The sequence below is a fragment of the Monomorium pharaonis genome, chromosome 5 (genome assembly GCF_013373865.1).
Source record: "Monomorium pharaonis isolate MP-MQ-018 chromosome 5, ASM1337386v2, whole genome shotgun sequence".
Taxonomy (NCBI): Eukaryota; Metazoa; Arthropoda; class Insecta; order Hymenoptera; family Formicidae; genus Monomorium; species Monomorium pharaonis.
Genome location: NC_050471.1, coordinates 195,050 through 222,129, shown reverse-complemented (window position 1 = coordinate 222,129; position 27,080 = coordinate 195,050). Strand labels below are relative to the sequence as shown.

Genomic DNA, 27,080 nt, shown 5'->3' with positions numbered 1-27,080 from the left:
ATTAACTAATATTAAACTAGAACTTTGGTTGCAATAATTATAATATGTTTTATTGAATTATATATAAAATAATTTTACGAATGAGAGAAGCTTATATAGTTGTCACTTTTATAGTTGCTATAACTATACATTTTTTCTGAGTGTGTATATCCTAGATCAATAAAGAGTCATTTTTGAAAATACGATGGCAAATCTAGACATAATAAGAGTGTTCTTTTTTTATATCATGACATTATAACGACGACGTATAACGTTATAGATAGTATTCATGCAAACACATGAGGATTTGAATTACCAAAGAGCAGCGATGTAAATTTTTTTGTCGCTTAATCCATGTCCAACGTGCAAGAATTTATCTCTGCCTACCGATTTATTTCTCGCACGCTGGATTTTTATATGGCATTTTCTGATATATCGAAACGTTTGCCGTATAACTGATATCGAAATTATGAGTTTCGCTAGCGCAATCTTGCAATTTGAGATGCTCTAATATGGCCAGTACGCCGTAACTTTTGTTTCTTTTTTTTTGTGCAAATTTCTTGCGTCAGAATAATTAATGATAGACTGTGGACCGACGATCGTTTTTGCGAGGCTATCAGTTTGCCATAGATATTTGCGCATCTCACGCGCACTTCGTAAAATACGGTGATTCTCCTTTTAAACGCGGAATGTAATCTACTATTTAAAAAAAACGAATGCCGTGATTTACACGCTGGTTCCCTGAGGATGGCCTGGGAGAGAAACACAACGGCCGCGCGTTTATGTTCGCGCTTGTGCGTGCAGAAAGATTTGCGATGAGAGAAACTTTCTCGGGGAAAAGATTAAGGTACTCTGGCATCCACTCCTCCATATCTTTAAACTCACTCGTCGCTTCTCTCGGCCTCTTTACAGCCCCTTAAAAAGATACTTCCTGAATACCCGCCTCCCGTCGCCGAAACTTTGTGTGATTAAACTTTTACAGGAATCTAAAATTAATTACTGCAGCCGAACTTATTTTTAAATGTAATTAAGTCCAGTCAGCGTAAAAAGGCTAGAGTTTCACGCCGCCGAGAACTAGGCCTCTGTTGCTCCAACCGGTTGAAGCGTAATGGAAATGTTTCCACGACAATATCGAATATTGCCAAAAATCGCGTTTGTTTCGAATGTGTATCACAGCAAATCTAAGTGTTTTACTTTAATACACTTTAAATGTTGAAAATCATTGTAATCACTTTTTGATTATTTAGAAATTCAATGTTACACTGAAAAAATGTGTGATATTTGGGTCACTAATTGCATATTAAAATTATAGTCAGAAATATCATTTTTATAATAATTATTACTATAATATTGATAATAATAATCATATATAATGATGGTTATAATTATTGTTTTATACTATAATTTAGCATATCAAAATCTTTATTTTAATAATGCAATATCATGTTGTATATATCAATATTATAATTATAAGAATTTTAATATAGTTTAAACAAACTATAATTTATATTATTGAATAATTATATTGAGTCCAAAAATGACTATTATAGTGATATTATGATTACTACAGCAATTTTTTCCTCTCGGTGTATAAAGACATATAAAGCACTTTTTAACAATTATTTTATACGTTTTATTTTAAATTTTACTTATAAATTTAGAATGTTTTAATCCTTCGTATTTACACTTTCGAAAAATCTCCGTGCTAGTCATAACAAAATATAACAGATCCCAACTCATGTTCTTATTTGCTATATTGACAGTTTTTATTATTTTGACAGAAACAAAATACTAAATAAATTTAAAATATTAATCCTAAAATACAGTCTAGTGGCGGATACTGTTTAGTTCTATTATTTTATAAAATGTTAAAAATATCTTGAACATAAAATATATTTGAATAACTAGTCTATAATATGGTCTTTTTTTTCCTAAGTCAGGAAAATTGGCCAACACTTATATTGTAATATTTTGTAATGTTGTTTGTAATATTGTTTGATAATATAAGATTTGTATTAAGGATTTTATTCTTTTTAACTTTGATAGTCTTACCCACATCAAGGTTCAGTAATACTATGCTAAATATCATTAAAAAATAACAGAAATAAAAGTATGTTGTTTGAGTTTTAAAAAACTATAGTCATTATACTCGGATTTTCTTTAAAGTAAACTTATAAATTAAATAGAACCTTTAAAATGTGTATACATAAGATTTTCTGTAAGTGGATGAAATGTTTATTTACATATATTTTATTCAATGAAGCACTCTAATATTTTATTGTAAACCATTTTATAAAACATTTAGATTTATAGTATAGTAATGCAAATGTCACCAAATATTTTGTCAAGCATCAGTAAGCACTTGCGTAACTTTTCTGACATAAGAGCTTTTATTTTTTTCTTATGCAAAGTTTGCTTCCGAAAACAGTAGTTTTTCATTTAGAAGTTGTACAATTAGTAACGTATCTTTCTCTACATTTGTGTAATTTTCAATAGCACCGTTGATTACTAAATTTTATTTTACAACAATTCCGTCTCTCTCTTTCTCTCTTTCTCTCTCTCTTTCTTATAAACACTTAAAAACTAAGACATGTTTTAAATATAAAATAATAGTTTTCGAATACTACAAGTTAAAGAAATTATTTGAAAATATTTTATTACATTATTAGTATATTTAATAGCATTTAATAATATTAATAAATTTATTGCTTCTGAGTTGATTTGAGCCACACAAGGGTACTTATAGATTAAAACAAATCAAAATTTTCAATTTTAGATAAGGAATTTTAAATAATGTCAAAACGCGCGTGTTTGTAACCACCGTATATCGAGTACTAACATAAATCGCTTCCATAAGATATTTCTGAGTGACTGACGGAAAATGATATACGTTTTTTGCGTTAGGCTGTTTGTACACAAATCTACGCTTATTTGTTTTAATACGTACTTTATAACACGCATTTTTGCGTTACATGCTTTTTTTTATTCGGTTCGGTTTAAACATTTTATATTCTATCGTGCAAATCACACACCCGTAATACGCATTCCTGATCGAAATGGTGCATGTTGATGTATAAACCGAATCCACGTTTTCTCGTGCTTGAACCACATTTTGAATAATTTGCCAACAAATGATATCCCTTCCATGATTTTTGTAAATTAATTTAGATGTTGTCTGCATGCATGTGTAGCGTAAAACGGACGACGAAAAAATTGTTTTACGTCCCACAAGTTTATTCAGCTACGTAAATGCAACATTTTTTATGCCGGAATAGCATATTAAAATTTATGATAGCTAAACCGCGGTATTTGCACGGTCAACCAAAGACACGTTTATCTCGGTTAACCAGCTCGTATTAAAAATGAATTCAGAGAACGCTTTAGAACAAGTTTATTAATTCAATAGCAGATATTGTAAAAAATTTTGAACGAAATCGTGAATCTTATTAAACTTATAATAAGGGCGATTAATAACAAGGTCTGATCTTGCGACGATTGTCAATCATTTTCTTATTCTTTCGCTTATATAAATCAATATGATATATAAGGATGGTTTGTCAGAATGCCGTATTTATAGTGAGTCGAGTAAAAGCGCTTTATACGCACGACATCTAAATGGGGAGTAAAGTAAGTGATTTTGATTTATCTATAAAATCCGCGGGACAAGTAGACACACTTCCACGAGGTATCGAGTTTTTGTATCAAATGTGGAGAATATCAAGCTAATCATAATGACATTGTAATCATAAGTAACGTGAAACAAATATATCTCATTGCATACATATTGTTTGTTACTGATGTTATTTGTTGTCAAAATATTTTCAAAACATTTTCTTCTAACATTAGGTTTTTATTTATATATATGTAGGACGATTAGGATTACTGATGATATAATCGCGAAAGGGATAAATCTGTGTGAAAAAATTTGAATTGTGAAGTAATTTCTTCTTTATGCAAAGTTTTACTTTCAAAAATAGAAATTTTTTAATTTATAAGTTACAAAATTGATGACATCTTTTTTTTATCTCAAAATCTTAATAATAACCGTAATAAACGCATTTAAATTGGATTTATCAAACAAGTACGTGGGAAGATTATCCGAGACGTAGAGCGTATTGAAGAGTTCTCTGTGCATGCTCGAGCGCTCGGAATCGAAGGTGACAATTTTCAATATATCCACTGACTCAAATGTAAATAGATATGGCATTCGGCTTAAGTGTGCATTACGAGTGTGCTTAAAGTGTGTTTCAGTTGTCGAAGCTTTCAATTCTTCAATCATTGCTCTTTTGCACTCGCATTTTTTATCGTTTTCGTGTTTCAATAAACATGTCACTGTACATATGTAATTTTTATCGGAATATGCATATCTCATAAGTCACAAAATTGAAGACACAATTATCGCAGTCAAAGTCAGTCATTTCCACTCTTAAAAAGATTGTTTTTTTTTTGTTGTGCTAACTTTGTGAGTAATTGTCATCGCGAAGTTAGCAAATAATAATTTGATAGCAAATGATAATTTGTATAAATGGTTATAATTGAAATTTATTTTTAAAAAACGAAAAACTAAATAGAGCGCGCAAAGCGCGCATCTGTGATGTCTACTTACATAAAAAAGTTATCTATTATCTTTTTATATATAATAAAAACTTGATGAAATTTTCAGAATAAATTTATATATGTATTTAATATTTTTTGATCTCAGAGTTGCAATTATATAACAGCGCTATACATTTTTCTCAATATACGCAGAAATATTGCTATCGTACACTTTTCCTTCTTAAAATACCACCTCACATCCGCCGTTATGCTGCCTTTATCTTACTAGGCCATAACTAGCCACTGCTTTCTCTCTCTCTCTCTCTCTCTCTCTCTCTCTCTCTCTCTCTCTCTCACTGTATCCAACACATAATTTACAATGAAAATTGCATCCATTTTAATGAGCTACAATAAATAATTTTTTTCTAAAACTGAATACGTAATTAAATTTCATCAAAAATACTTTAATATATTCAGATTTAAAATTAATATTTACTGAAATACATTGATAAAATAATAATGAAATGGGTCAATTAAGAGTGGTTTTCAAATACATTTTAGCAAAAAATTTATTACATTTCAGTATTTTCAGTAAAATATTTCCATCAGGGGTGATCACAGCGTCATATTATTTCTATGGTTGTATCCCTACATACACTGCCAGTACAGAAAATCTACAATTAACATGACATATACTATAGACTTTCAATACTAACAATGAATTTCGAAATGCAGCTTACACATATTTCATTTAATAATTATAAGAAGAGTGGAATGATAAAGCTACAATAAGTGTGAAGTTTTCGTGTAAACATGATGGTAATAATTCGTATAAAGCTATCATTATAAGATAGGCATTTTCTTGTGTAAATATTTAAAATTTTATGTACGCTTAATCTAATCTAACTTTAACTTCTAAACGAAAGTTACACTGAATATGAGTCTTTCTTCTAAAATTATTTTTTTAAATACAAATTAAAGTAAATATGTAAAGTGCTATGTATTGTCTGAAAATTTGTCTTAAAACTTTTTAAAAATATGTTTTTTCTTTATAATACTATTAATATTCTACTGGAAACATAATGCTGATATAATAATATATTGACATATCATTTAATAACTCTCTGATTATGTAGGATTCTAATTTCGAGGCGTTGAACCGCGTGCCAAACTTTCCCTTCCCCCTCTCTCTGCAACGTTCTGTGCGCATATCGTACCGCAGCCTCAAACTTTACTAATTTCTTGAAACTCGGAAACTTTTGCTGGTTACTCGATACTCTTAATTTATTTCCGCGAGTTTAAACATCCTCCCGCATTTGACCGCAACAAGACGTAGCAATTCAATAAACAAGTTTCGCAATACAAGCGAACGCCCTATCCTTTGATTCCTCTCTCTCCGCGCTTCCGAGCGAGCCTGAGCCCACATTCGAAGATTAATTAAGTATGGGTCTCGATGCACGTTGACGTCGTCGTTAGCGAGCGGACTGTATATCGACATTTGTATATAGCTACAATTTCACAGAAACAGGGAAAATAAGATCAGCGTTTAGCCGTCATTGCGCGTTTGAATCCATACAGCAATAGAGATATCTGAAATTACTGCTGATATATAAAATATATTTCAATTTTCTTAAAATAATGAATACATTATAAGGAATAATTAAGAAATTATAAAGACAGTTTCATTTAAAAAATGCAGGAAATATTTTATCTTATTATAGTAAATGTTTACATTACATCAGAAGGATACTCTAAAGACATTAAACTTTACACACACACACACACACACACACACACACACACACACACACACACACACACACACACACACACACACACACACACACACACACACAGACAGACACACACACACACACACACACACACACTACATACATATATTCACATGTAGTGTTATTTTTTAAGAAAACAATAATTTTGTAAAGTTTAAAATGATTAAACTACTATGTACAAATTAAATTTGTGCAATATTATACGAATTGCATGAATTTCAAATAGCTTTTTAAAAATCATCCAAGTAGCAAAATGTCGTTATTTTGACATGATTTTAAGATCATTTCTCATCATATAACATCAGACGACCAAATAATGAAGTAACAGACGTGGTATTTTTTGCGACATAGAATTATTTTGTCATAGAAATAACGTCATTTAATCGTTTTTTAAGATCATTTTTTTATTTATCTATTATTTATCTATTATCTATTTATCATTTATAGATATTAATTAATGTTAAAAATTATTGTATTAAAAAGTATCGATTAAATTTTGTGTAAATTTCCTCAAATAAATCTTTCTGGATATATTTTTTTGTTGAAGTTCTCTTATATCAATTTTTTAATTATATGTGTTTTATGTTTTTATAACAATATCTTGAACAGTTGCACAATATCTGTTGATCTCTCCCACATATATATTCATAAACATAAAATGTTTATAGATTATCACGAGGTGTTAGTTCCGTATGATCTTCGAAGTTAAACAAAGTTGATAATTGGATGAGTGACCGCGCGCGTTTTTCTGATCGCAGAAGTTAATCAATGCTAGGTGTGATCGTGGTTTGGGTGACCGTGCTTGCAAAATAATCGCAGAAATTATATTTTTAAATTTTTGTACAAATTTTTTCATCAAGAAAATCACTAATTTTATACGTCATACACATGGCATTTTATATTTGAAAAATACCGTCATTTTGATATCATAAATATGACGTCATCGGTCTGTAACTTAGAACCGTCATATTAACGTCACATTTACGTCATTTCAAAAATGATTTTAATGAAACAGTGAAGAAAATATGACGTTATTATGACATCTTGCTACCTATGTACTTAATGAATATTACATGAACATAAAATGTACATAAATAAAGTGTACAAACATATGCGTAATGTTGAATTTTGTTATCATAATGCTAGGATATATTTTTTTTCGTCACAATATGTTCGCGTCATGAGCAACATATACGCATCCGTTATGCCCGTGTTGCACACCGTATTTTTTGTTACTCGTGCGTCGTTATGTGATCCCTTAAGTGTTTTGGATTCTCGCAACTTGACAGATTAGGCGAGGTTTGCAAGAACGATGAACCATTGGTCAATTCTACGAGAGTTACACCATATGCGTGTCGCGAGATGACACGTATGCAAGTGCTATAATGATTAAACGTGTTGAAAAAATTGTTCTGTAATGTTTTTTGCCACGATTCACGCCATCTATTAGAGAACAAGAACTGTGCAATAATGTTAAAGTGCTGAAATCGGCGATTTTACTCACAAAAAGTAACACAAAAGGAATTTTGATTACTCTTGTATTTTTGTGAATTTTAGACTTTTTAAATTTATTTTGCAAATTAAATATTTTAAAATTGTATATTATACGAGTATTTGATTGAAGAAATATTTTTAAAGTTGCCCTGGTATGGTATTGTCCTGGTAGCTTGTTGTTTTTAACCATTTTCTCCTATAATGTTGCGGTATAATGTTTTTTAGTACCGGTACTTGGATAACCGTTCGATATTTTTGATATTTGTTTACAGTTGCTTAAAGCCTAAAATAAGCAGAAAATTCTAGTATATTTGATTTTTTGTTTGGTTTTTTTTTTTTTTTAATTAATGGGGGTGCTAGCATCACGTGAAGCTAGCACCCCCACTTTTGATCTTAATTTCCTGCAAACGGGTAGGAGCAAAAAATTCGAGACTAGGGCAAAAAATTAGCAGAAAATTATAGGGTAGGTCCGAATTTTTTTTTAGTAGTGGGGGTGCTAGGTTCACTGACGTAATAAATACTGTGTTACATGTGTGGATAAACTATTTTTTTACTTGAACGCACAATGATGAACTCTACTATTCGTGTTTCACTTCCCGCACTCGAAGGAAATAGCCGATTTTTCTCATTTATAACACAAATATCTATTATCTCCAATATTATCTTCTGAAAGTTTATTGATCCAAATTATTACATATTCGATTATATTGACGATAGAAGATTAACATATCTTTAAATAAATATTCAAATTAGTTGTTTGTAGAAAGATTATTCAAATACTTTGTGGCGATTTTATGGCGGGTTTACTAGGTTTCACCTAGGAAAATCAGGAAAAACTTGGATTGTTGAGAAGAACCTGTTGCGAACGCAGCCAGGCTATTCAACGCGTCTACATATAATACCATATATGTATACAATATCGAACTAGTAGCCCTTTCTAAACGTGAGCATTATCTGAAAGAACATTCTTAAAGATTTTTATAGAAAAACGAGCGATTATTAAAGTTTTGGATTTTTCTGCCCAGTCAAATTAAAGTGATACATACTTGCAATTTTGTCGAAAATAATATTACTTATGTACTTATATTACTTAAATACTAGAATTATAAATAATATGAAGGATGCGCGTTTTCATCATTATATGCATTTAACCAATAGCGATTGGATTACAAAAACGGTGAAAATTCTGTCGCAATAAGAATTGTTTAATGCGATAGTACCACCTAGTTTTAAATTAAAAGCATAAAATATTGTGGTGTTAATTTTTCGTAATTTACAATCTCTCCCGAGTTTTTTTTATTAACAAGAAACATCGGAGATTATATCTTTCGAAAGATAAATCTAATCTCTGAATTGGAGTCGACGGAGAGCGAGTTGCTTGGGAATTGGCATAATAATCGGAAGTTCCATCCAGGTTCCATCGAACAACTCTCGTGCGCGTCATCAGCGCTCCAATCCGCTTATATATCGCTTATACATTGATGTATCAGATTGTTCAGGAACTAGGAGTATGTTTATCAATCATTAGTATCATCGCTCACAAATACCCAATCGCCAGTTGTAGTTGCACAAAACGAAATCTATCATATCTAGATAATTTGCAAAACAACTAAACAGATTGAACATTAACAAGTTTCAATACAAAAACAAAACTATCATAATATAGAGAAATAAATAATCTATTTTTCTTATTTTTTAAATCTGATCTAATAAAACTGATACTAACTTTTATTTAAGTTTACATAATTATTAATGCAATACAGTAACTTATGTATGCTGCGGAGACTATAATTAATAATATAAATAATTTCATTTAAAAGTAAATTGAAAATATGAAATACAATTCCTTTATACAAAGTTCTATTATTCAAGAAAATTTTATAAAATTATATAAAAATAAAGTTAATATTTTTTTGTCACCTCTTTTTAAACTTGAGTCATTTTCAATTATATTGCGATACGAACTGATAAATATACAGCAAAATGGCTATATTAAGTTAATAAATACAAAATTCGATATCCGGTGTAGAAAACAAGTAAATCATTCAAAAATTGACAGTAATTTTATTATTTAAGAAGTATAAGTTAAATCACTTCTAAATACATTTTTATTCGGTGTTAAGCAAAGTTCATCTATTTGCCCTACAATGTTACTAAAAATTAAAATTTAAAAGAAAATAAAAAGATTTTGTCAACTTTGTTTTGCATTTTGATTTTCTCGAAAATATAATTTTTTGTAATATAAGTTTTGTTATCTGTTTTTCTCATACGAATTCTCTTATTCGACAATATCACCAATAACTGACCACCCAATATATGCTTGCACATAGCATATAGAAGTAAAAGTAAAAATTTCTTACTTGTACACACACACCACACGCGCGCGCGCGCGCTTAAATTTTGAGTTTTGCCTAAATTTGTCATTTTTTTTATATTTGTTTTATATGATTCTTATATTAGTTCGTTTTTAGTTTTTTACGTTATTTTGAATATTATTTTACTAGTTTTTGGATGAATTAAATTAAGTAATTTATTGAGATGAGGCAAGTATTAACAAATTTCTGGGGCAAGTATTAACACTGTTAATACTTACCTTGCGGTTAATTTTAAGAATGTAGTATGATATTTAAATCAGAAAACATATATTGTAGTTTTTTTTTGTTTTTGAAATGAGAAATTATAAAAAAGACGGACAGAGAAACAAAGAGTAACGGTAACGGTAACGTTACCTCATTTATCTGTGTTAATGGTCATTATGACGACGATTAGTAATAATAATATTTAATAATAATAATAATAATAGCAATAATAGTTTCTGAATTTTATAGTAATATAAAGTTAATAGCTATAGGTATGTTTAATGAATAATACCGATGTGCTATGTCCTTTTTTGTATTTCAAAGAGGTTTATGCGATATTTTTGTTATAAGCTGTAATAAGAACACTATGCTGTGATTTTTTTGTTCTTGAATAGTAATATAATATTACTAACTACAAATATGTTTAATGAAAAATGTGCTATGTTCTTTTTTGTATTTTAAAAAAGTTTATGCTATTTATGATATTTTGATTATAAGCAAATACTTTTTTTATGTGATTACATGATTTAATTAACCTCAAATAAATAAAAAATTTTATAAAGTAAAATAAAATTACATTTCTATTTAAGAAAAATTAAAATAACTAGCAGTGTTAATATATATGTTAATAGCTTCCGTATGCTAATAACTGCCCCTGGACTGTTAATTTTTGCCCCAAATGCGGGGCAAAAATTAACATGACACTTTTTTCAAAGAATCGTCTCTTATCAAAAACCTATTAGTAATTTTAAAAAATATCCTTGCTTACATATTAATTAAATAATCATATTATTACTTGCAAAAAAGCAATATATCCAAATAATATCTGGATTAGAAAATACAACTGCTTTTTCAAAAAATGTTAATTCTAGCCCCCGTCTCCCCTATAGAAGTTGCTAGAACATTCTATGATGTTAAACATATTGAAAGGATGTTTTGCGATTCTCTACAATAGTTCGCTATAAACATTTATATTTTCATATTCTTTTGTTCTTTGAAGACTCATATGATAAATACATTCTAGATTTATAAGTTTGTAACTTTTAAAGGTATATAATATGTAGTTGTGCTTCACGGAGCAAATAAATCGTCGTACGAAACAAAAGATCGCCGAAATATTTTTTTTTCGCTGCGCATTAAAATTTGATCATTCCGCGTAAAAAAAAAACGTATCAAAAATTGCCGAAGTATTTCCTCCGTAATCTTTTTGTATCAATATGTATTTATCGAAATACGTGTCGTGAATTTGATTTCTATCGACTTTTCTGCCGATGTTCGTTTGAGGCGAAAAAATGATTATGGTACGCGATGACCGTATTAACTCCCTGACTTTATTTTGACATACTCGAGATAAGAAATGATGTAAGAAAGAAAAAATCAGTGATATTGAAAAAAGAAAAGAAAAAGGGGGGAGAGAAAGAGAATAAGAGAGATGTAGAAAAGGAGGAAGAACGCCGACGAATTGCAAAATGTCAAGGATGATTGATTATTTTCTCTTTCGGTTATCGGCACTAGTGAAAAGCGTGTGTGGTTATAGCGGAGATGAGTTTGTTATTATTCAGGAGTCACCGTACTTTCGCTGCGTGCGAACGGAGAGCATCAAAAAGTAGCATTGTTAACGGGGTAGACGCGTGATAAATATGTTTCATTTCCGTGTATTTACGTCAATTTCGCGAAATACATAAATTACTAAAAATTTACTTTGATTTTGCATTTGTGTCGCAATCGCATTGCGTAAAATGGAGATGGAAAGTCCCATTATTTAAACAAGTTACATTCAGTTAGAAATGCATAAATTATTTAATCATCTAATTACTGATTGTCTTAAATATGAATTTAATAAGAGTATATTTTAATTTACCAATTTGTCACGGAATGATACATGATACACGAGAAAACTGAAATGTAAATACACGGATCTGTTATCATTAAAAATCTCTTGACATTATACTTATTAAATATACAGTGACAGGAATTTGCCAATTTAACCATGATAAAATCAGAAATATATATATTTAATATCGCCTGTATGACTACTAAAACACTAAATGTTTACATGTAATTAATCGCTTAAATTTACAATCACCAGCCTACTGCTCACTGACAAATTTGTCAGTCTTAAAACACAGTTTTTTGCCAGAATATGTAATAAAACAAATTAAATTGACTAGCAACTTAATATCTTTTGATGCCAAGCATCTATGAGACGTTATCTTAAATTAATCCCAGAAAAAAAGCTAAAACAATTATTGCGAAAAATAACACCTCAGTCAGAGTTTGAATCTGAATCTCCCATCATTAAGTTCTGTATAGTAACAATGTATAGTTACATTGCGCAGATATTAATTTGTTAGTTATATTTTGTGCAATTAATAAATTGCTAACAAGTTAATTAGAGTTTGTATTAAAAATTAACATTCCACGTACACCTACCTTTTTTTTAAAACTTTAATGCTCGAAATTGATTTAATTTTGATCCAGTTCTGATCTGGATGTTATATAAACGAAACGTCTATTATGTTTATACTTTAAAAGTTTTTGAAACATCTATGTACTGTCTGGGTTACTTTTTGTAAAAAATCTCGTTACTGTTATTCTTTTTATAGTGCCATTGTAACAATTTCTCAGCATTTCTGTGGTGTGCATTTTCCACAATTCATACGAATATACGAGACTTATAGTTTAATATCAGTTCCAAACAGATAAAAGAATTTTTCTATACAGAAAGAACGCTTTCTTTAAATATTTTTCCTCCGTTTATTTATTTTATTTAAACAGTATAATGTTATACAAAACATTATCTTTATTAATTAAAAAAGTTTTGTTTCGTTATATTAAACAGTATTATTTGAAAAGACACTATTATTTAAAATTTTTTTTTAATTAAATAATACTTTGATTATATAAAATATTATTGAATGAAATAAAATATATCTTTAAAAAAGAATAGTTAAAAATATATTTGATTCAAATAATGAAGTTGTTTTCTTCACTTAATGATTCGAAACAAACAGATCTTAATTACGACATTACTTTCACGCGCAATCCATCACGGGCGCGAATGAATAGTTCAACCATTCGCTGCGAGGCGGCTACTTTCTCGAGTGTAAGATGCGCGCACTTGGAAAATAAAAGGAGCTTTATCACCGAGCCGGAGCAAATAATTTCTGTAGACTACTGCCTTGCTAAAATTTAGTGAAGGATAACTCCGTCTTTATTGATTAATTTTCTTAATTTTATTTTTCCTTCAATTTAGTTTTTATAAATTCAGAACGCTTTTTAGCACTTAAAAGATCTATAGGTTTGTATCTATCTTCTTTCTCTTCTTCCGAAGAGTCTGGAAATGAAGTTTGAGTTGGTTTCTCGTTCGGTGTCTGCGTTGACGAAACACGGAAAACTTCTGTGTTGGTAGATCGACCGAAATCAACCTCCAAGGAAAGCATTCTTTGCTGCGCTTCATTGTGAAGAATAATCTTCTCTAAGAGAAGAGGAGAGGCCGGTACCACACTCGTTCGATGAGCGAAGAGGCGTCGAACTGTTTCTTCTTATATACAATTAAAGAAGTCTTTTTAATTACGAGTAGATTAATTATGCAACGCCTGTCGGCAATAAGAAATTATGCAATTTTTGAAGTCAAATTCAGATGCAACCAAATACAGGAGAATGTGCGGGTGTCAGCTATTAACGGTCATAACTACATTTCCCAAATTGAAATATTTCTGTAAGAACGCTTAATCCTTTTTAGGATCAAAACATTGGCATTTTAAATAAATATTTGCACCGGCCAAAGCAGTCGCTGGCACGATCCTCGACCAATCAGCTCTCCGAAAAAGTTTATTTTGTCTTCATTGGTACAAAAGCCCTATATCACAAGTGGACTAATAAATTCAGTTAGTTAAATAAAAACATATATTGAATAGAAAAAGATTATTTTACTACTAATAAATGTTTTACATTGAAATTTATTTGAAAATTATTTTAATCAAGTCAAAAAATTATTTAACTTAAAAAATAATATGTTGTCATAGTCCGCGCTACAACCTAGGTAGATTTTACAAGGAGCATTGCGAAAGATTCTTGCATAAAGAAGCTGAGAACACCATCTTTCAAAATTCTCAAAAAATTTTGCAGGACTCGCAGAAGTCCCAAACGACTTCCGCAAACTTGCACAACCCCTAAATAAAACACAAAAGCTCGAAAGCAGTTGCGTATTTTCTCAGAACAAGTTCTTATACGACGCGATTAAACTCCAAAGCAATCGTATTTCGATGTCGAAACGTTTAGCCTTGCGGAAGCTGTATAACGCGCCCGATCACCGATCCCACAAAATTACATAGAGATATAAGAGTACGTAAGACAGTCGAAAAAGCGATGAAGAATTAGAAAGAGCGTTAAATAAAGGCCCCTCTATTTTTGTTCAATCGTGCATGCGCAAGAGTACTGTTTTGAAGTCTGCCAAATCTGCGTCCGTGCATCGCGTGATACGTCAATGCAGAATAATAAATTGACGATTTTTAAGGGACAGTAATATCTATATATTTCTTTATATGTTTAATAATAAATTCAATTATACTATGTTATATTCTTCAAAATTTTATATTGTTGTTACACTTTTTGTAGCAAAATAAAATATGCAGTAGAAGCTCCGTATAGCCACGGTCTCGGGGGTTTGCGTCATGGCATTGAGTGAAATTGTGGTACTACGAAGTAACCCCGCTCTATCGACAGAGAAAGAGTGGCGTACACGACGTGAGCAGGTTGCGCGGCGCTGATGCGCGATAGGGCGCATAGTGGGTGAATAGTTTTCCCTTTTGGTGAGATAATGAAGAAGGCATTGAGGGGAAACGCAATAAATCGGAGAGTGGCAATGCGGAGCTTTTACTGTAATTATAATTCTAGAATTCAACCTTTATTATTTATTTTGATGACTATATAAACATTTTTTTATCAGAATGATTATAATTTTTGCACATGCTTATTTTTAATGTATAGTTATATAAAATTTCGTTATGTTTAATTTTTTGTTATAAATAAAAATTTCCGAAAGTTAAGCGCGATCCCCTCGTACCTATACAAATTAAAAAACAAATGCATTGCTAACGTTGCCATCACGTACGAGTATCAATATTATATTACTAAAATATTTAAGTTGTGCCTCAAGGAATTTAAAGTTTATATTTTAATTTTATAAATAATAATTTTTTAGTGTTCTACGATTTCTTATTATCTTCATAATTTCAATTTCTCATAAAAGACTCTCAAATTAATATTGTACTCTAACACTCTACTCTAAAATAAGCGCACTTACAACTTGTTCACTGACTTTGCGCATGCATCATTAGACAAAGACAGAAGGGCTCTTATTCTAGTTTTCTCTTTCAATCTTTCTATTGCAGCCACTTATATGATAATATACAACTCACGCGCTCTATTCTTACATCTCTATGTGAAATTATGCTACATCGGTAGACGATCGGCCGATGTAAATACTCAGTCGCAGTAACCAAATGGAGAATCATCTGAGTGCCATCTGAATATCACGGCCGACACTATCGCGCGTTGCGATCATATAAAGTGTAATCTGAACTATAAACAGGAGACTATAGACAAATTCACTGCAAATCGAGAAATATAATGCACATTAGCTGGAAAACGAGTGCTTTAATTGAAACGTTTACCTGCAACGTTTTTTTTTCCTTCATTCTAATCCTTAAGGCTTATTCAAAATCTTAAATCTATAAAGTTGCGCTGGGAGTCCAATGTAAGAAATAAGATGTATTTGTGACAATAATAATACATATTATTTGGAAAATCAAATTGTCGTATTTGTTACTTCAAATAAACAGTTTGACTATCCCAAAGTATATTTTTTGTTTTTAATAAATTTTATTAAATTTAAAGAAACATTTCTCTCTGCGTAAGCAACTCATTCTCAATGGTTAGCCATTCTTTTCTGAGAGATAGCAATCAAATAAAAGTCGGATTCTGGTCGAGATCTCTACCATAGAAAGCAAACGCACAACTTACTGCGTCACGATTGTTACTTTCTAAATTATAATCAGTGAAAAATTAGTGAAGTCAGTGAAAATACATTGATTTTTCAATAGTGTATTTATAACTTATCAATCAGTGAAATAAATACACTAACCTTTAGGTAGACTAATTCTGAAGTCGAAATCATTAAAAGGCAATGAATACTCACTAATTATCACAGTCATAAGTACGTAGTAAAGTTTTGAATCTCAACATGAAAATGTCGTTACTTGCCAAAACTATTCTGGTACTACAATTGTACATACTTTGAAAGATACCTCTTAAAATTTTAGCCATTTTGGACGCTCAGTTGTTGTTTGACAGTCGTTTGTGTCAGTCGATGTTTTGTAAAAATGGAAAAAAATCGAATATGGTGCCGTGATTAAATTCTTGCAGTTCGAAATGATTGACCATCCACCGTATTCACCAGATGATCAGCGATTTTTTTTTTCTATTTCTCAAGCCCAATGTTTGGCTCGGAGGATAAAAATTTTTATCGAACGAGGAAATTATCGTATCCGTAGACACCTATTTTGCAGAGCAAGATGCCTATTATTTGTACAGGTTAAAGAAGTTGAAGTATTACTGGAAAAATGTATCGATTTAAAAGAAGACTGTCGAAAAATAATATTGAATTTGACGGGAAAAATACTTGTTTCTATATTAAATTCCAAACTTTTCAGACTACCCACGTATATCAATGCAAATCAATGTTAATACTATTGAATGATTATTATTAAATTTAGAAAATGCTGTTAAGCGTACCTAATTTTAAAAAGTAACAGGATATCATTACTGTTAATTAGAAAGTAATATTCTGCTATTTTAAATATGTAACAACGTTATTATTACTATTACACATAAAAAAAATATATGATTGTGACAAAAAATTACGATAACATTAACGGCGTTATAAGTAACATGTTACTTCCCAATCCTGACATATATTTGTTTTTTTTTACACGCGCGTATATGCTTATTTACCAATTATTATTTGTATCGCGTTATATAGACGAATGTCATCTAATAAAAAGATAGTACTACGATATATCATAAACAAGAATTTTATATATTATATGAAGCCTGCTCTTGAAGTTTACTGCAGCGCTTTCCAAGTTTGCCATAACTTTGGACCACTTGACATTATTTGTTTAGATGTCGTAATCGATCCCAACAAGTGTGTGAATGAGAAACGATAATTAGCTATCCTAGCTAGTGATTAAGAAATTTGGAACATGCACATTATACTTCGCCGCCCTCGGCAATATGTCGAAATATTTTCAAAGGAGATTTTAATATCACTCGTAATGAAATATAATAACGATAAAATTTCCACCGTCCAATATTTTTCTATTAACCTCTATCCAGCGGGCGAGATTAAAAATAGCGGACATAGCGTTAAATTATTATTCATTGTCGATCGCGGGCAGGAAATTATCTCGGTTATTTCGTTGTATATTCATGTGTAATCGACACTACAAATGCATTTTTACCCTAGAAAGTTGTTTAAAAGTATACTACTGTGATAAAAAAATAAGGTGAATTTTTCATTTAAACTTCGCGGGTACTATAAAATCATGAAATTATTTTTTTTTGTGGGTTGATAGTACTGTCTTTGACATCTATGCAGAGTTTCATGTCAATATATTTAATTGCTGCAGAGATACACATGTTTTTGTAAACATACAAAAGTGAGTTTTTTGATTTTTACTATGTTTGATTTTGTTGAGCAAAGAATTTGCATTAAATTTTGTTTGCAGAATAAATATTCTGCCGCGGAAACGTTGAGGATGTTGCAGAAGGCCTTTGGTGATAAGGCTATGTCGCAAAAAAATGTTTACAAGTGGTACAAAGACTTGAAAGAAGGCCAAGAATGAGTTCAAGATGAACAGCGCTCCGGACGACCATCGACATCTACCGATGAAACCCACATCAAGGAAATCAAAGATTTGATGCTCGAAAATCGTCAATTGACAATTAGAGACCTTGATGATACTGCTGGCATTTCATTTGGATCAACCCAAACATTTTAAAAGATGTTTTGTGCCTCAAACGTGTCAAATCTCGATTGGTTCCAAAAACACTCAATTTCGTGTCCGGGGCGCTGTTCGTCTTGAACTCGTTCTCGACCTTTTTTTAAGACTTTGTACCACTTGTAAACATTTTTTGCAACATAGCCTTATCACCAAAAGCCTTCTGCAACATCCTCGACGTTTCCGCGGCAGAATATTCATTCCGCAAACAAAATTTAATGCAAATTCTTTGCTCAACAAAATCAGACATAGTAAAAATAAAAAAAACTCACTTTTGTATGTTTACAAAAACACGTTTAGCTCTGCAACAATTGAATATATTGACAATATGTACATACATGAATATTGGTAAGTGACGAGCTAGTTTTGGGTCTAATATTACAAATAATGATTTATTGTAAAAAAGAAGAAAGAACAAAATAAGATATAAATATAAGACGTTTCGACTTTACTAACAAGGGAACAGACAGAACTGTCTCTCACCGATTTTAATGAGCTTTGGATATGTTGTAGAACATAAAAAAATATTAGACCCATATTTTTTTTTATCTGCGTATCTCGACGTTTAGGGGTTGAAACCACCCCTCGAAAATGACGCATTTTTTTGTTTTTTGCAAATATCTTTGAAAATATAAGGTTTATGAAAAAATGTGTTCTATACGAAAGTTTTATGGTATTTTATATTCTTTACAATAGTATATTTATATTTTTTAAAATTTTCAAATTTTTTAATTTATTCCACCCCCATCTTTTTTTTCAACATTTTAAAAATTTTGTAAGGACAAAAATTAAAGAGCATTAAAAGCCGAATCCACCTATATATAATAACATATGGGTTCCATCATTCTCAATTATTAGCAAAACGAGATAGTAATCTCGCGCTATAGGTGCCGCGCTAGAAGTAGTGTTGCGTTATTTCTTTAGTCGCGTCACACTCAATAACTGCCTCTTCTGCGTATATTTTTATATTAAAACATAAAAATGGATCAATCTTAATTATATAATACGCAACGTATTACACGATATAAAGCATAAATGCATATATATAACAAAAGTAGCATATAATATACGTATGTGCCTACGTACATTTTCATTGTTACAAATGCGAATATAAATTATAATTAAGCAAAATATTTTTTAACATTTAAAACTGCAAATACAATATAACAAAATATATAATATCAAGAGAAAAATATAAAACATAAACTGCAATAACTATTTGCATAATTATATTATTTACACTATATGCACGTAGCACGCTCTGATAATAAAGATAATATAAGTATATAATTTAATTTAATTTGAAGTCTGATCATACATCTTGCACACGACACCGACGTATAAATTTAGCAACAGTGATAGACGGATTGGTTGTTCTTGCGCAGGCGTGAGACTTCAATAAAGCCTATCTATTAGTGATAGGAAGGAAATGTTTGGTCCCCATACAATTTTGCAAAAAATCTTACCAGTATTTATCAAATAAAATACAATATTTATAAATTATTCTATTTAATACGAGAAAATATACATGCGTGTTTAATATGTGAAATGTGTTCACGTTTTTATAAATTTGCAAAAAAATTGTATGGGGATCAAATATCTCCTTCCCATTACTAATGGATATTTTACTGAAGCCTCACGTGATGCGCTTGCGCGAAAACAACCGATCTCTCTATCAACACTGATATTAAAGTTATTTGTCCGTGTCGTATGCAAAATGTATATATACATCCGTATAAATGTATTTTCAAACTTCAAATTAAATTAAATTATATACTTATATACTTATATTATCTTTATTATCAGAGCGTGCTACGTGCATATAGTGTAAATAATATAATTATGCAAATAGTTATTGCAGTTTATATTTTATATTTTTCTCTTGATATTATATATTTTGTTATATTGTATTTGCAGTTTTAAATGTTAAAAAATATTTTGCTTCATATTAATTTATATTCGCATTTGTAATAATGAAAATGTACGTAGGCACATACGTATATATATGCTACTTTTGTTATATATATGTATTTATGCTTTATATCGTGTAATACGTTGCGTATTATATAATTAAGATTAATCTATTTTTATGTTTTAATATAAAAATATACGCAGAAGAGGCAGTTATTGAGTGTGACGCGACTAAAGAAATAACGCAACACTACTTCTAGCGCGGCACCTATAGCGCGAGATTACTATCTCGTTTTGCTAATAATTGAGAATGATGGAAGCCATATGTTATTATATATGGGTGGATTCGGCTTTTAATGCTCTTTAATTTTTACCCTTACAAAATTTTTAAAATGTTGAAAAAAAAGATGGGGGTGGAATAAATTAAAAAATTTAAAATTTTTTAAAAATATAAATATACTATTGTAAAAAGTATAAAATGCCATAAAACTTTCGTATAGAACATATTTTTTCATAAACCTTATATTTTCAAAGATATTTGCAAAAAACGAAAAAATGCGTCATTTTCGAGGGGTGGTTTCAACCCCTAAACGTCGAGATACGCAGATAAAAAAAAATATGGGTCTAATATTTTTTTATGTTCTACAACATATCGAAAGCTCATTAAAATCGGTGAGGGACAGTTCTGTCCGTTCCCTTGTAAGTCATTCTCAGTCAACATTATAACCATCTTAAAAAAAATAACCATTTTTTTTCTTAAGATGGTTATAATGTTGACTGAGGATGACTTAGTAAAGTCGAAACGTCTTATATTTTTATCTTATTTTGTTCTTTCTTCTATAATAATTAAAAAATAAATAAATCATTATTTGTAACATTAGACCCAAAACTAGCTCGTTACTTACCTATATTCATGTACATATTGCTTTGCATAGTCGAGCTTTATACTTAACATTATGAATATATTGACATAAAACTGCATAGATATCAAAGACAGTACTACCAACCCACAAAAAATAATTTTATGATTTTATAGTACCCGCGAAATTTAAATGAAAAATTCGCCTTATTTTTTTATCACAGTAGTAATTTAATGAGAGACAACCAAAAATGCGATGATTTGGTTTTCTCCACTTCGTTAAATCAGACAAGGTATATAGTCATTAAATCCATCAAAACGAATGTTTCAGATTTGACAAACAGTGCCACGGGCCCAATTTTTGTAGCACCAGTTGGGAATCAGACTGCTGCGATTGGTCGTGAAGTTGTCTTCTCTTGCAGCGTTCGCAATATAAGCATTCGCAAATATAAGGTAATGATATCGGGAATGGGAAACGTAAACACGAATGGGCTATATCGCTATATGAATTAAATTCGCACGCATTTAATAGAGCATTAATAGTACTCATCACGTAATGGGATTTCAACTGTGCCAACCAGGCGCATTTGGAATACCAAAAAGTTGTTTTTATAATAGTTTGACTCTTCCGTAGTTTTTGTACGCCATTAAAAACTTTGATCTCGTAATTTATGAATGGATTCTGTCAGCGTGTGTGAGAACTCGAATAAAAAAAAAAACGCTAAACACAGTGTTTTCGATTAGTTGTTTGAATTTGTCGCGACGAGAACAGAAGAATGTGCAATGATAGAATCGCATCGTAATAAATGTCGACCGTTCTGATATTGCAAACGTAAGGTCACGTAGCGTTCACCAAGGACGTGCTATGCGGCGAAATTGAATTTGTCGCAAGTAAAAAATTTGTCATAAAAGTAACTTCCTTTTTTGCCAACGCGCGTTTAATCTTTATAATAATGTCGTGATTAGAAGTAATATAAAGTCAACACACAAAAAAAATAAAACAAATCATAGTTAGATCGAATCAAATTGACTACATTAGAGGAACTCATCCCGAAGTCTGTTACAAGAAAAATAAAGTAACAAGAAGGCCATTTTTCTCTTGCCACAGCGAGAGTATGGAATCGCTTTTTCTTCTTTCATAAAGACCCTCCGCTAATCCAATGAAGTTATTCTCCAATAAGTGAATCTCCAAGCTATATAGTGATAAATTTCTTAATTAGATTATACTATTAGAAAAACAACAGAAAACAAGGTAAGTGATAAAAAGGAGAAGTGTTTAATGAAATAAATATCGTCAGGTGATTTCTCATCGTAATATATTTTTTATAACAGAAAAAAATTCCATCTGACAAAAGAACGATCAATTTTTGCAATTTCAAATTTTGAATGTTATTAAGAGATTAACACACCAAGTGTTATAAAAAGTAATTAAAATTTGGGGACGTTACGAATGTTTATGATTGTAAACAAAAAGCGATTATTTACAAAAAGCGATTTTTTATTATATTATGTAAATTAGTATTAAGATTATAATAAAATTACTTACTTTTTGTTATAGTTTAAAAATGTTTTTTATTATAAACATAGAACCATAACTGGTTTTTTAAAAAATTAAAAAAAAATTTTAATAAAAAAATTTTTTGTTAATATTAAGAGCCAAAATTTAGCTATGGTGTAGAGGAAAGCTGAAAGTTCTATATGTTTTACTTAAGAGACCAATTAATGACAAATTCCGCTGAAACAAACATTAAAATGTAAGCGTTTTTTTAACGCCTGATCGAGAGATCGGATGGCGCATTCGCATCATGAGTTCAATTCATGCGTTAAGTCCGCACAACTATATTTGCAGGAAAAAATTCGCTTTTTCTTAGCAACTAATGGACGGAATGAGATGATTTTTTTTTAATCTTTAAATTCCATTAGTTGCTGAGAAAAAGCGATTTCTTCGTGCTGCACCAAATATAGCAGCAGGTACAAAATACCGCTGAAAAAAATCCGTTTGGGATTTAATAAGTTAATTGACTTTATTTTCCATTTTTTCTTACTAAAATTATGCAATTTTACGAGTTTTTATACATTCTGCTTGATAAAAACATAGTGGTCACTATGAAAAACTGCTCATAGTTATTCGGCGATTTTTTTCCAAATTTAGTGTACTTTAAGGTATAAAAAAACGAACAAATTTTTATTGTTGTTTCATGCAATTGTTTTCTGGGTTAAAAGAAAATATGAAAAAATCAATAATTGTTACACTGTCTTTATCCATTAATGGCTTATTTGAATGTTTTTTTTTTAAATCGGACTACTATTTCATTTGAGAGCAAAGTTTCAGCTTTAAGAATCTTTTTTGTTTATTGCGATACGATGATTTTTAACGGAGTTAGGAGCAATCAAATTCAAAGTGTTCACTTTTTATTTAATCAAAGGTAACTCAATAACAAAAAATCGTAGACAAATTAAAAAAAATATTTTATAGAGAAAACTTCAAGCTTCCACGTTAAGAAGATTAGAATTCTCGCTTCTTTAGAGACATAACAGGCCGACAAAGTGAAATAAAAATTTCACATTTAGTCCATTTCGCAGTTTTCTGCATGTAAAAATTGTCAAACTTACAGATACATTTAAATGACGGTAAACTTTCAAAAGTAGAGATTTCAACTTTAAAATGCTTTTTGAAAATTTAAATTTCGTTCATTTTTAATGAAGTTACAGTTGATTGAATTTTGCTTACATTTTTAAGAAAATGTAAGTGTTCCTCTAATTGTGTGAGGAGTGTATATATGTATATGTGTACACACACACACACACACACACACACAGGGAGGGAGAGAGGGGGGAGGGGGTGCGTGTGTGTGTCTTATATGAAAATTTTTTATCAAGTAATTTATAAAAAAGTTTTAAACATTGATATCTTGTAAACTAATTATACATTGACATGACTTCTGTTACTGTAAATTAGCAAGAGAAATATTCTGTAACAAAATTTTCAAAATTTATCGAAATCTAAGATCACAAAATCGTATTAACTACCCCCTTATAAAAAGAAATAACTACTCCGAGTAGGATTGAATTAAAATAAACTGAATAATCCGATGTTAAGTTTAAATTTAAACTAACATTTACCACCAAATGCCATGCTATTTGCACACTACCACGACAATCACACCACGTATATTTTATTTTGTCATTTTATACAATTCTCCGAAGTCCTCATTTTAATAGTTATCTAAAAATCGCTCGCAGAATATAATATTTTTGTGTTTCATTTTTCTTTGTTTGGAGAAATATCGATATATATTTACAAATGTTTCCGTAATATATATAATTTAGAACTCTGCAAGCATCTTACTTAAATCGCTTAATGCATTATGTCGCGCTATTATATTCTATACATTAATTATTTCTATCAAAGTTGAGAACGGTACTTTGTAAAAATAATAATGCATTGAGCGTATTAGTTAGACAATAATAATTTATTACTTTTTTGTTATTTTTTAAATGAAATTTTGATAACGTTTTTTAGAGTAATATTCAATTATCTGTGTTACTATTTGACTTCAGTACAAAATCTATAGTGATCAATAGCAACATATTCATAAACATGTATTATACATATTTATAAATTAATACTTTTTTTGTTACACTTATTGTAAAAATTATCGTTACAGACAGAAGAAAATAATGATCGTTACAAAGAAAGTAATGATAACAGTAACATTACAATTAAATAAATTTAAGCAGTAAGACATAAGTAGTAACTAATATGTTGGTATGATATTACTTTTACGTTACTGCTTAAGTACTCTATTGTGATTTTCCAATTTGCAAACTGCTTAGATTTGTCAATGTAAACGCATTAGGTCAAAAACTATTACAACGTTATTTTCCTATCCTGATTTTTGCTATCAGTAATTAAAACTTATTACCGTCAACGTATACGAATTCCATTCTCTCATTATATACGTTACGATTTGAAATATATAAATATATTATATCAATGATCAAAATTAACAGTAATACTATTGACACTATTAACACTAATAAAATTTTTATTTTTTGTTTTACAATTTTTTGTTTTTTTTTTCTTCCTTGATAATTTACGCTCAAGTTTATTTCTTATGTCACATCATTTTATTCGGTTTATACTTCTTTGTAATTAACTTTAGAACTAATTTCTGCGTGACTGTCTGTACTTTTGCTTTTGTATATTTTTGATCATTAAGAAAGAGAATATTGTCTATTATTCTAGATAATGCATAAAGAAATATCATCAATCAATAAAACTATTTGAGGAAATCACAGCTTTATTCGCAAAGCGTTGTATTGTGGGGTTTTTTAGGTTGGCTGGCTGCGCACCTCGGATCAGACGATTCTCTCGATCCACACTAGGATAGTGACGCATAATGCACGTATTACGGTCACCTACGAAAGCGGGGCAAGTTCCGGATCCGCCAGTGCATCCAGTGGTGCTACAGGAGTGACCGGAAGTAGTCAAGCCACAGAGGAAATCGTCGATGGCACGTGGCGACTGCACATTCGCCAGTTGAAGGAGTCCGACAGGGATTGTTACATGTGCCAAATCAACACTAGTCCGATGATATCCGAGCTCGGTTGTCTCGACATACACGGTAAGTGTTATCTCTTATCTCCTATCGCGTCGTATACACACAATGTCGCGTTCTGGTTTGGAAGGAAGGAAATCTTGCGTATAATACATTTTGACCTGTAGTAATGAGTCCTAAATACAGCTTTGAATTTAACTTCAAGCGATATTTGCGAACTTTGTGTGATGCATTTTCTTTAACCATAGTATCGTAGATAGGGATAACTTACGGAGAATAGTGCAAGTGACTTTGGATAAAATGTATTTTTATTAATTAGGCCGTAATATTATAATATTATAATATTTATGAGTCACTATATTTTAATAAAAAAATTTTTTAATTAAAATTTTCTTTTTTCGAGATATAACAAAATTGTTACAATAGTCATTAATACATTCCGTGCCGACCTCGACTTTTTATTCAGGTCATTTGATGTTTTGACTAAAAATTGATATGCTATATTATAAAATATTTCATTATATCGTAAATTAATAAGTAATTAGCTTGTAGATAGCACTTTTTATATTCAGTTTGAAACTTGTTATAAAATATATGTTTTAAACGCATTTAAGTAAATATGCCCATAATGTTTTTATTAGATGTGGAGTTATTAATTAACACAATTATACTGTATTTACTTTTTTTATTGCCTGAGGGGAATCAAGAAATAAGTTATTACTACTACTACTACTACTACTACTATACAGACTTTTTGTGTAGTTTTAAAAATTTTTTATTAATTTTAACTATAATTACTTCATTAACAAATTTTTTTTATCCTGTTTTGCATATTCTTTTTCTTGAAAGATATCAATTAAATGTATTTCTTAAACATCAAAGACGGGGTTACAAACAAAAAAAACAACATTAGCGTTATTTAAATTACTTAAGGAACATCGCATATGTAAAACATTTGTTTGGACGGACAAATAAAAAAATGTATTATAAAAACGCATATGTGTATAACCAAAGTACACACACACACACACACACACACACACACACACACACACACACACACACACACACACACACACACACACACACACACACACACACAAAGCACCTTCCTCATAAAATTACTTTGCTCATTCTTCCCTGTCTGAAACATTCTTCTTATACGAATCTATTTTTTCTCTTGCTTTTTATCTCGTAAACACGACTCGAGAATGCTCATTTTTTCAAAGACATTTCAGCGAAGTACTAATTTGATTTAATGACTTTCAGAACGTATTCGCACAAGAGAGAAAGAACAGGTT

General features: G+C 30.1%; 1 protein-coding gene across 2 annotated transcripts in view; it reads left to right on the top strand.

The window, feature by feature from the left end:
• Positions 1-27,080, top strand: part of LOC105833566 (lachesin) — a 69,780-nt gene that overhangs the window by 22,916 nt on the left and 19,784 nt on the right. Inside the window, exons 3-4 of one of the 2 annotated variants that reach the window (XM_012675399.3) lie at positions 21,549-21,670; positions 25,557-25,845. In XM_012675399.3, coding sequence (XP_012530853.1) covers positions 21,549-21,670; positions 25,557-25,845 — 411 coding nt within the window. The remainder of the gene's footprint in view (positions 1-21,548; positions 21,671-25,556; positions 25,846-27,080) is intronic. The other variant, XM_036286592.1, reaches the window with a different exon arrangement.